Consider the following 12,373-nt stretch of genomic DNA (forward strand, 5'->3'; position numbering starts at 1 on the left):
GGTAATAAATTTGAGAGACAAATCCTTGAACATGTTCAGATGCTTATGTCTGTCAAATCCCATCAGAACAGGTCTGGTGTTCTTACGTAGGATCTAATTACATTTCCCCCTTTCTTATCCATCACTTTTTTGAAATTTGGATGAAACCTAACCTCTGTTTAACTGTTAACACCCTCATAGAGCTTCATTTATTGATTGTATCATGTGTCAAATCTACGTCTGCGTATGCAGAGTTCTCTTGGTGTAAACGGTATACACATTTGCCTGGCCTTTACAGAGAACAGAAATCATGCTAAACGCGACTTCTCCAATGGTAAACAATTTTTCAGGTCATTTCGCAGCCTTTTCAGTTAAAATCCCATGTCACCATTGCGCTCTGTTACAGTGTTAACGCCTTGACAGAGTGATTGAACAACAAAGAGAGGAATGGAGGTGTGAAAAGCCTCCATAAGTCACTGTCAGTCATATGTACTTTTTCAGCCAGTAGTTGCTTGGCCCCATGCAGCAAGCACGAATACAGCAGCAGATGACCCACAATTTTCTACTCCCTTCTATATTACCCATGACTGCTAAAAAGCCTGTGGCAAAATATACCATGAAAGTAGCTTTGGAAAGAATCGCAAATGTGTGCGCATGTTTGAGAAAGAGGACAGGGTGATGGCAAAAGAGGAGGAAGAGGAAGAGAGAGGGAGCGGGAGGAAAACCACGGTAGGTAGGGAGTGAAAGTAATGGTTCTGTTTATGGATTGGGGCTATTTTGTACATCAAAGTATACAAAAAAGGAGAAAGAGAGGAAACGTGTGCAGGAGAAAAGAAGGGAGGGGACTCTGCTGCAGGCCATTTGATTGTCATTGTTTCTCCCAGGTCATGTGGGAGTGCATAGTCTGCCGTTTTAATTCTTTTTGTTGTCTTTCCTCTGTTCTCCATTTCTCTGCAGTAATATCAAGCAGCACTGTTGAAAATGCTATTGACATGAGCCTGTAACATGCACAGTGAGCTCCTCTTTGTTGTTTCCATGGATGAAAAACTCTGAAGATTGCTCTGTGTCCTGCCTCTCTCCTTGTCTTTTAATATGCCACACGCGACCCAGCCATCTAAGTCTTTCATAATCATTTTAAAGTAGTCAGTCCTAATCGCGTCATTCCTCCCCTTAATCTCATCATACCTGTTCTTTTAATCTCTCAGAGAAATAGTCTGTCTGCAGATACACAGTTATCCTCAATGTACAGTAATTAGAATGGATACAGTGTATGCTCTAGATGTGCATTTAACATTTTATTTTGGGCCAGAGAATTAATTTCATTATTGTGCGGTGATCTGGCTAACCATCTGTGTGTGTAATTCCATAAAGCCACAATATGTAACTGTAGTGCAGTGGCAGTTCTAGCTATGGGCCACGTGGGAAATTGCCCAAGGTGGCATTTTTTAGGCGGGGGTGTCTCGCACACGGCACCATTGAAGCTAGAACCACCACTGCTGTACAGTAGTGTAATGTACATGCACACACATTTGATTTCTGCATTGAACACAAAAGGGCTATCCACATGGAAACGTTTTCAGGTCAAACAGCAAAGTATTTCATCACCCACACGTAAAATAGCGTTCTGGGTGGCCTGAAACGGTATTTTTTGAAAACGGCTTCCAGAGTGAGGCAATTTGAAAACACCAGCTCGCCGTTTCCGTATAGCCTAGCAAATCTGCTACAATTCCAAACCAGAAGTGACAAGCCAACATTTCAAGTGTCATGACTCACCGGGGTCGACATTCTCCTGGTATTTTCTTGTCTTATACTCCCAAACTGGGTCACATGTGATTCCACTCTGTCGCACGTTTAGATGAGCCTTGAAAAGCTGAAGAAGATGACGGACATATGCACATTGTTCTTTCTTCTTGGTTTCGCCCTCGTGTTTGCTCACAGCGCCACATGTAGGTGTGCCTTGTGTATTCCATCATTTACTAATCTGGCACAATATGGACGCAAATGTTTTTCAACCCGCCAAAAAAAATATGCCAACAATGTTCCCGTGTGGAGAGGGCCAAAGTGGACGGAGAAAAGTCACACACTACTGGTGGCACATTGAAGTAATGGGATGCGTTCAAAATCCAGAGAGCCTCCTAAATAGCACTAGCCTGGTTGGGGTACTCAGACCTAAAGCTCTTTGGTCACAGGCAGAGTGAAAGGGAGCACTAGTGCACATGAATCAAACTTTCCACAATTAAAAAATACAAATTAAATAAAAAAACGATCTATATCCCAAAAAGTAATTGTTTGTTATTTGTCCCGTACACTCTGGTTGTTGTATGGATTTATTTTTTGTTGAAAATGATTGCCAAAACCATGTTTCCTTTCCTTTCTGGCCAAACAGTGCACCTAACAAACCAGTCAAGTGCCCAAACAGAGAATCCATGCATCAGTGGCTCAGTCTCTCTGAAGAATGGATAGTGGTTCTTTTAGAGTTGGGACGCTATAGACAGATTCCGGCCAGAGAATCCTTTCATCATCTTTATTATGTGTGCGTGGGTGGTTTATTTGTTCATAGAACGCACACAGAACAATGAACAGCTCATATCTGTCTCCTTCTTTCCTCCTTAATAAGCACAATGGGCCAATGGCTGGCATTCAGGCGCACTGCATATTTCTGAGTGTTTTGTTTTTTTATTAAATGTGGCTGCAAAAAATGTTTGCAAGTGCCAGCACTTCTATAAACAAGGTGAGAAACAATATTGGATTCAAGAAAGAACTCTGAGCAAAGTATAACCGTAGCATCAGTTACAGTAGGATTGGAATATAAAGGTTCCTAGTTACCACAGGTTGCAGAGGGAATGGTTTGACGGAGACACATTACAGAAAGTGAGCCGGGCTAGTGTGTTTCTGCTGCTGAGGTTTACAATAAAGTTCAAGAGAGCAACCATACAGCTCTAATTACCCAGTTTGTAGTTTGTAACGGACTAGCATGAAACAGCATCTGTGTGGTTCTTCCGTCCCCTCCCGGCCTCCCTCTGTGTTCTCCAACAAGTCTTCAATAAAGGTAAAAGTGGTTGAATGTTCATTTATACATTTAATTTGTCATTTTTACGTATTTTTAATTGTTTTCGGCATGTAAAACTATAATTATTCTCCATAAATGTGTTGTGTTAATATTTTTGGGGCGACTGGATTCATAGGCGTTACATTATTTCTTATGGGAAAGACCGATTCGGTTTTTGTACATTTCATTGTACCTTTTGGTCCTGAATAATGCCGAAAACCGAGGTTCCACAGTAAAAATGTTTAGTTGCTATATATGTCAAGAAGAAAGCAAAGCCTTTATTGCTAACCGTTAGGTATGAAAGTTTTATGGTACATGGTCATAATAATCCTAAACAATTGGAAGCGGTGTGTTGGGATACAATGTAGTCATCGACTAACATACATTTTTAATTTTTCTCACTTTCAAAAATGCTTCTCCCCTTGCCAAGACAAAGCTGAATAATGAAAATCAAAATGTCATGCTTTGAAAAACGTTACTACCATGTTGATCATAAAGAATCAAAATAGTCCCTTTTCTTCGACAATGTCTGGAGTGTCCTTCAGGTCTCCTTGCATGCAACATCATGTGTGTGAGAGCCTGTCCAAAGAGATTTGACAAGGGCCCTGCAAGGAGAGGGAAATAAAACGCAAAGAGATGAGGCAAACATATTAATCTTGTTAAGTTAAACGCCAACCCCCATCTTCCCGTGCAGCACTCACCCGCTCTTTACTCTTCTCCCCCGTTGCCCACCTAGATAATATGCAGTGCTCACAGTGAAAAATCTGCTAATTTCAGACCACAACTCACTCTGACTTACAGAGGCTCTTAGGAGGTTGCTGAGCTCTGTACCCTGCCATTAGACGCCCCCCACCACTGTCTCTGCTTCACTCTCTGTCGCTCTTTCTGTGCCTCCTTGTCACACACACACATTCAATCGTCTGTCTCCATTTCTCTCCCCTCGCGCACACACACTTACAGGAAAGCCCTCACACACATTTATCTCCGTCCTTCATCCTTGCTCTGTCCATGACCTTGAGATGTATGATGGATGTGGGTCTTGGGTTTAAGTGAGTTTTAAGTTTTAGATGGACTTTGATGGACCATATTGATCATGTTACAGAGCGAGAGAAAGGAAGTGGCTGAAAGACAAACATACAGTCGTACAAATTGCACAGTGGGGGGGAAAGAGAGGCAAAAAGACATCCACTGTGGATGTGTACGTAGTTGGACAATGTTTCCCCCTTGTGGTGCTGGCAAGCAGGTAGGATTTGTACTGTATTTGTTGTGTCTCTAACGGAGCAGCAGAGGAAATAGAGGATTGTTGAAAGCAAGCACTGTTTCCCCTGCAGAATACGTATTAAAAAATGCCAAGGAAATGAAATCCGTGTTAAATTTCAATCCTTGTGCAACCCTTTTCCCCATCTTCCTGTTTTTTTATTCTCTTGCTAAACTCCAATCATCTTCTATGAGGAGGTGTTACTGGTGTGAAGCATTATTTTACATTTTATTAAGTGAGATAGTCTTGGTCTTAGTCCAGGTTTTTGCACACAGCCATGTGCCTCCCACCACTAACCTTGTTTAAATCAATACCAGGGTATCATACATGAATTCGTTTCACAAAAGCCTGTTTGCTGTCATGCACAAAGTAACCGCATTTGCTGAATATTGAATTATCCATCAAAGTGAAGCAAACTGGGAAATGTTATCTGCCATCGCTGCAGACGTCGGACGTTACACAGCAAAAGAGAAAATAGCTTTTTAACTTTAACTTGCATGACCCTCCCTTCCTTTTAAGTTTTCAGTGGCACACCAGACTGCCTCCACTGACTAATAAGATTATGCTTAAGTGACCAGTGAAAAGCCCACATCTCTGTCATATCCGGACTGATTTCCGTTTTACTGTGCATCGTCTGAATCGCCTTCCCTCTGGAGGACAACAGAGGTCAGCCCGCTAATGCTGACCACTGCTCTTCAGCTGGTACATGAGTGAAAGAGACAGACGGACCATAATGTGAAGAGAGACACAACTGGTAATGCTGTTACAGAACTGCTGCATCTCTGTACTTGTTGTGTACCACTGAGCTTTCTACTCATCTTGAAGCTATTCGGTGGTTTTGTAAATTGTATCACGTTCATATTGAATGTGGCAACATTACAGTGAAAGTGCACTCTTTAAAGAGATGAGAGAGGGGAAGAAAAACAGCTGAGAGAAGCAGGAGTTCTTTCGAAACGTGCTTTCCAAGCTTCTGTCCACTAACAGGCAAATCAGTACTGAGATATCGAACACTTGCTCTTCACAGTCAATATCTTTTATTTGCATTTTTAACACAGTCATTGTTAGATGTTTATGTGCCTGATTATTGTATTTCTTTCTAATTATATAATGCGAACAATAATCTGAGCCACCGTTCCTTAAAACGTCTAAAACGTCATATCTCTGGAACTGACCAACAGACAGAAGGCAAGCTGCATCTCTATCACTTGGCAGTCAACAGTTGCTGTTACAGTCCGTGTTTGAGTTCACCAGTGTGTGTGTGTATGCGTGTGTGAGCGAGCATGTATCTACTACCAAATGTCCGAGCATATGGTCACCCTGTGGCTGTATAGATGCCATTAATGCTGCACAGCACTGAGAGCTTATACTGTGTGCAACTGTCATCCTGCAATTGATGGCCTTGCCTGTCTCGACCATTACGCCGCTGGTTTTAAGCTCTTGATGACACTGTACCGTGAAAGATGAAGATTATTCCTCAATTGTGCAAGAGAGATGGGGCAGATTATCTCTGTGCGGAGATCTCTCCTCTACAATAACGGGGTAGCGAAGCTCTCAGTTTCCCTAGCAGCCTAATAGTTGGCTACATGCAGCTGAAAGCTTTGATTTATTCATGATATCAGAATGTGGCACTTTTTCGTAGGCTTTCCAAATGGAGTTACATAACAAAACAACCGCAGTGCTAATGCTGCAAACGTCAAGAAAAAGTACGACATTAAAGATACAGAGATACTTAAATATACGCTCGTCACTACACCCTTAGAAGGATTAATTCTATTTTAGGTCAAAGACATCCTGCTTATTATAGATGGCCTGAAAATGTTTGGTGGCTGACCACTAACACGAGTATGACAGAAGCATTAAACTGGGACTGTTAAGTACACCTCATACGCGCATCAAGTAATGGTCATTCAAAGTGCTAATGACACCAACACACATGTTAATTTTGTTATTTAAGGCATATTTCCTGTGTTATATATTGGCTTCATATTGTTGTGGTGCATTTTTTGTTGATTTTCCGTTGTTGCGTATTTGTTTGACATTATGCCTGCTCGCTGTGTGGCAGGATTTTGCTGGAACGACACATTTCGAGGGCAGTGGTTTTGATACTCTGACTCAGATAAAGGAAAGTGTGGGACTGAATTTGTATTACCTGAGGGTGTTTCTACTATCAGTTGTCCCGACTGTCTTTCCTCGACCCAGACCAGGGAAAACACAAGCACTGACGCAGATGGAAATAAAACGTCAAAAACCTGCCAAGGTTAATAAAACATTTGTCTACTAGAGCTATTCGACGAATCTTTGAATAATAACTTGGGTTTTCATGCCAAATTTCAAGGCTAACTAAAGGGGCACTGCCGCTCACTCGTCTTGTACCTTGCAGCTTCTGCATAGATGTCAATCACTGCCAGTCAAACAACATACCGATTTTTTTGTGCTATAACAGATGTTCAGTGAACTGCTTTGTCAACAGACGGAGGCAGTTCTGGCTTCCGAAACTGATATGGTTTTAGCCGACGGTGCTTATTCTGTAAATGTTGAAAAGTCATGCATACATGTACTGTATATAGTGGAAAACGTACAATGATACTGCTCATCACAACACAATATCAGTGGATGTTATTGTGATTATTTCTCTTTCTTCGCTTTGCTTTGAGTCCATGCTTCATTAAGTAAATATTTCTTTTTTTATTGCTTTTTTCCAAACATTGGTGTCATTCAAGATTCAAGATTCAAGAGATTCAAGAGAGTTTTATTGTCATGTGCATGGTAAAACAGCAGTTATACTATGCAATGAAAATCTTATTCTGTTCATTCTCCCAAGAAAAGAAAGGAAAACACAAGAAAGAATAAGAACATAAGAAACATAAACATATATACCAATAAATTAAGCAACAACAAAAAGAAGAGACATTAATACAAATAAATATACAAATAAATAAGTAAATAAATAAATAAATAAATAAAGTGCTATGAGTGTGTGTTGCGTGCGGCGTGTGTGAGTGCTTCGTTGAGAAGCCTGATGGCCTGTGGGTAAAAGCTGTTTGCCAGCCTTGTGGTCCTGGACTTCAAACTCCTGTAGCGTCTGCCTGACGGTAGGAGTGTGAATAATGAGTGTTGTGGATGTGTGCTGTCCTTGATGAGGTTGTCATGAGCACTTTAAAAACTCATTTACACTTTTCATTGACAAAAAAGAGGCTTTGTAGAACTTGTTAAATAGTCCTTTGTGAGTGCAGTATGATGCTTGCTACATAATCGGTAGCGTACATACAGTAGATGCACATCATTGATACATCTCATTAGGACTTGTGCAGTTAAACTGGGAATATCAACTTCAGCCCACACTATTTGTGTTTAATCAATTGTAGGTCAAATAGCATTCAAAAGTGCGTTAGAAGATGGAAATGATTAAAGTGAACACTGAGGCCAGTGGGTATCGCAGGAGTGCACGGTATCCTTCAGCTAACAGAGAAGAAAGAACATTTTCAAGAACAACTACAGGAGAATAATTGGAGAATAATGGATACATTGGAAGGTCAGCGCAAAGATAGTAACATGTTAAGACATTTTACAGCTCGTCAGAGAAGGCCCATAAGCTCTTGAGATAGGTGTGCAGCATGCAACATGTTTATCCCTGCACGTCTTACTGATGTGAAAAGAGATTATAATAAACAAAAAGATTTCCAGGTCAAAAGAGCAATTGTGATTAGCTGTTTTGGGAAGAGAGTAAAGTTGTGTACATGTTTATCGACCTTATTATTTGTTTTTAAAAAGGTCAATTTCAGTCAACGAGATGCAGATGTGTTTATCGTCAATTCCACTGGCGTTCATAAATGTCAAGAACACAATATTTATCCTCTGGGTTTGTTGAGTTCACTTTGGCTGTCAGTCATAGAGCAAATGCAAACAAGAGATTAGGAAAAGCAGCTCAAAATAGGAGGAAAGGAATTGTCTGTGTTTCAGTTATATTTTTACTCATGCAGGTCATTTAAAACTAAAGCAGTCGATTTCTGCAATCTGTTTCCCAAATTTGATTCAGCCATGGCACGCAGTTTATATTAGAAAAATCTCACGGCACACCACCCAAGGGTGCCGAGGCTTATTCTGTTGTGTGTATATACTGTACTGTACACACACTCCTGATTTAAGACCACTTGGACAATTGCAAGAATTTACATTTTGCACCGTTAGATCTTAAGAAGGTTCTAAGTAGAGCTTCAAAATGCAAAAAGAAGAAAAGGGAGTGAGACAAAAAAATACATTTATTGCAAACAACTATTAAAGTGAAATAGGCTGTTTGTCAGCTGATCAAAAGTTTAAGACCACAGCCTTTAAAAGCCAAAATCTTGGCACAACAGTGGATCCAATGTCATTCTCTGTCAGGTATTCACACTGTCATGATGTTTTGAAGATTTGTCGCAAGACCACTCATTTTAAATTTATTAAAAGATCCCAAGGGTTATGGGACCAAAAAAAAGTCAAGTGGTAGACCCAAAAAAATGTCACCAACTCTGACCCGGAGGATTCGATTGGCTATCCATCAAGACACAGGATGATCCTCGGCCCAAATGAAGGTTGTTACTGGTGCTGAGTGAAGTCCAATAACCGTCAGATGGCATCTGTGAGAGAAAGGTTTTAAGAACAAAAAGCTTTTCATGTGACTGAGACACACAGAGGCGCGCTTTGATACGCACCGCCCACATTGTTTGTAATAGGCTGTGGTGCGTTCACGTTGCGTGCATGACTATTTCACGGAAATTATGCGGGCTACATATTTTCAATATGTCAAAAATTTTATTTGCGCACTGGCACAGTTTACACATACTTTACACCCATGTTCTCCTTGGCACGCAAAATTGTGTACCACTGCATGGAGAAAGTGCGTGCAAGTGTAAATGAGACATTACTCTGAAATGTTTTTGTCTCATTTCCATTTCTTCTTTTTGCATTTTGAAGCTCTCTACTTAGAACCTCATTAAGATCCAACAGTGAAAAATGTCAATTCTTGCAATTTCTCAACTGGTCTTAAAATTATCATTTAATTAAATAATTAATAAAATACAATAAAAAAAATGCATTATAATTTTAAAATGCATTAAAAAACATATTCTGATGTACAAATGGCACCATTTGGATTGACAGGGTAATTATGTAACTTGATATCTAGAGCAAGAGCATTTAATTGTTGTCAATAAACGTCACTGGCATAAATAGATGAACAAAGATACATTTGTTGTCAATGAATTATCATTTTCTGACCAAGTGAAATTAGATCATTTTCCGTGTCACATCTGATGATCTTTAATGTGCCGCAGCACAGTGGTTGGGAATCACTGATCCAAATGACATTAAACGTAACCGACTCCCATGAAACATTTATGCTCGTTTCTGGTTGTTAAGAATGCAAATGGGAACCAGTTGTCATCATACTATACAGTTTGTTTTAAGTTAGGGCAACTACCACATCAGTTTTGCTATTACGAGCGAGACTGATCAGGAGAGCGAGCTCTGTCCTGGACGGTCCTCTGGACTCCGTGGAGGAAGTGGGGGAGAGAAGGATGTTGGCTAAGCTGACATCCATCATGGACAACACCTCTCCTCCCCGACATGACACTGTGGGTTCCCTTAGCAGCTCCATCAGCAGCAGACTGTTACACCCACGGTGTAAGAAGGAGAGGTTCCGCAGGTCCTTCATACCGACCGCTGTCAGGCTCTACAACACCTGCACCACCTGAACCATGTTGTAGTCACTATGTATTCTTTACTTGCGTATCTTGCTTGCTGCTGTCACAAGTGAATTTCCCTGCTGTGGGATAAATAAAGTACAATACAATACAATTACACTACAGCGTCTTTGTTTAAGAAAAATTCTCATATGCTTTAAAACAGTGGTGTGCCGAGTGCCATTTTTTGGCTTGGCCAACAGTTGTTTTTTTTCATTGGACACACATCTTCTAAAAAATTCAATTGATTAATGAATAACTAATATGTTATGAGATATTACACGAATAGCTGTGCATAGCAGATTTTATGCACAGAAGAAGAACATCAAAGTCTCAGAAATGTTTGGACACCTCTGCTGTAAGATATGAGGCCAACTAGATGGAAAACCCCACAACAGAACAACAACATACAAACACTGGTCTCCTTTGCCAAAGTACAATGCTCTCTGCTGTGTAAAAGCTTGTTGACATGGAAAATGTTTCAGTCTCATGCTTTTCTGAGAGAACCATGTCAGTTTGAATTAATTCTGTTGTCAACACGAGCTGCACAATCGTCACAGGATGTGCACTCAACCACATTTTTCTATGCATTTCTTGCTCCTTTCCGCTGTTTATGAACTTAATAAGAGTGAAAAGTGAGAATGCAAAAAAAAAAAACCTATTGTTGTGCACTCATTTTGCTTGGGTGCGTCGCACTGTCGCTTTTCTTCTAATGAGCAGCTTCCGCTACGTGTGTAGACATCGTAGAACAATGTTTCACTTCTCCAACTCGATGTGGTTGTTTTCAAGGCCGCTGTTTCATTTCCTGTTGTTTTTTGGGTTTGCTTTGTTGCACGAGAGTGATTTAAAATCACTGTGGCCAGCTTTTGTATTTTTAATTAATGTTGTCATGAAAATAATATCGCCTAATCTTAAACTAAGCTCAGCGTGTTCCCAGCACTGATGCCATGTTATTTTAAATATTTCACTTAAGTTGAAGTAACATAAAATTCCATAGTTACATTGGTATTTATACCATAACTTTGCCTGCCACGCCATTCGCTTTCCACCGGTCTATGTTGCCTTGACTGTTTTATTTGTTGCTCAAAACAAGTCTGCACCAAACCTTGCATAAGTGGGAAATTAGCGGGGCCTGGATGTTATGACACTAATGTTAAATCCACTGGACATAAATTGTTTGAAAACACAGCACACATAATTGCATGTATGTTGCACGTAGGTGTGAGTACAGTACAATACAATACAACATGGTCTTATTCTGTCTTATAGAGAACTAAAAACCTGATAGTGAGGTGCCCTACAGAGTCTGTAAAAGTTGATTGTGTTGCTCTTGATATGCCACCGCCGAAATGACCTATTCTTCTATCCTGCCAGCTTAAAGTAAATTGTGGATACCCTGTTGTCGGTGTCTCAAAGATGAATTATCTCTATACTGTCTGCAGGCATGTTTACAATTCAGGCACCCAAGAATTGTTGGATATGATTAGTATGTCACTGCTCATGTATAATGTGGACGACATTCACCACAATGCGGGACATATCTTACCTTTCACTGTAAATAGCCTTGAATACAGTATGTATTCAGTAATTATTGACATTGACAGAACATAAATATTATTTAGTGTCAATTCTTCATGAACGTTCTCTTCCATTAGTCGTCTTGATCCATTGTGGTTCCTAAGCTGCATACGCTGTCATGCCAGTGTAGTACATTCAGACTCAACTGGATTGACATGCGGATAAAAAGAGACAGAGAGACAGGGGTATATTGATAGAATGATAGAGTGAGTGTGTAACCTCTCTCTCTCTCTCTATCGTTGTCTCTTTCTGCATGCTGAACTCCATCAGCTGACAGCTCCAGTGAAGAGTTATCGTGGTAGGCAAGCACTCAGACCCTTGGAAACCGAAGAGTGCTCCCAAGCATAGCTGTCTTCATACTACACTACACTGAAAACACATGTGGTACCGCATACCCTTTAGTTTTACTTTTTCAACTGGCTCACCGTTGTTGTCCTTTTCGATGTCTTGTGTTATTTTTTTACTGTTACCGATCTTGTTCCATTTTTTGTGTTCTATTGATGAAAAATAAATCTGAAAACCGCCTCTGCGTTGTTATTAGCGGCTTGTGAATTACCTTTATCTCTATCCTTAACTTGTAGGAGGCAATGTTCAAAAGAGTGGTCCTTCGGTGCTTTTCTGAACATGAGCAGTGAGTAGCTGGAGGTCATTTTGTTTCATTTGCAGTGGATTTATGGAGCCCCATTTAGTCTATAAACTGTGTGAGAAAAGGAATGCTACGTAATTTATGCCAGTAAACTGCTAAACACCAAATAGTTTTACCTAAAGGGGGGGATCGAACTGAGAAAA

At 40.3% G+C, this 12,373-nt stretch overlaps 1 protein-coding gene across 11 annotated transcripts in view; it reads left to right on the forward strand.

The window, feature by feature from the left end:
- LOC129178071 (protocadherin-9) overlaps window positions 1–12,373 on the forward strand; it is a 237,926-nt gene that overhangs the window by 142,703 nt on the left and 82,850 nt on the right. Inside the window, exon 4 of one of the 11 annotated variants that reach the window (XM_054769821.1) lies at window positions 11,855–11,947. The exons of the other annotated variants lie outside the window; for them this stretch is intronic. Coding sequence (XP_054625796.1) covers window positions 11,855–11,932 — 78 coding nt within the window. The 3' untranslated portion in view covers window positions 11,933–11,947. Of the gene's footprint in view, window positions 1–11,854; window positions 11,948–12,373 lie in introns of those variants that run through there. 11 annotated transcript variants of the gene reach the window in all.

Source organism: Dunckerocampus dactyliophorus, chromosome 3, assembly GCF_027744805.1.
Source record: "Dunckerocampus dactyliophorus isolate RoL2022-P2 chromosome 3, RoL_Ddac_1.1, whole genome shotgun sequence".
Classification (NCBI taxonomy): Eukaryota; Metazoa; Chordata; class Actinopteri; order Syngnathiformes; family Syngnathidae; genus Dunckerocampus; species Dunckerocampus dactyliophorus.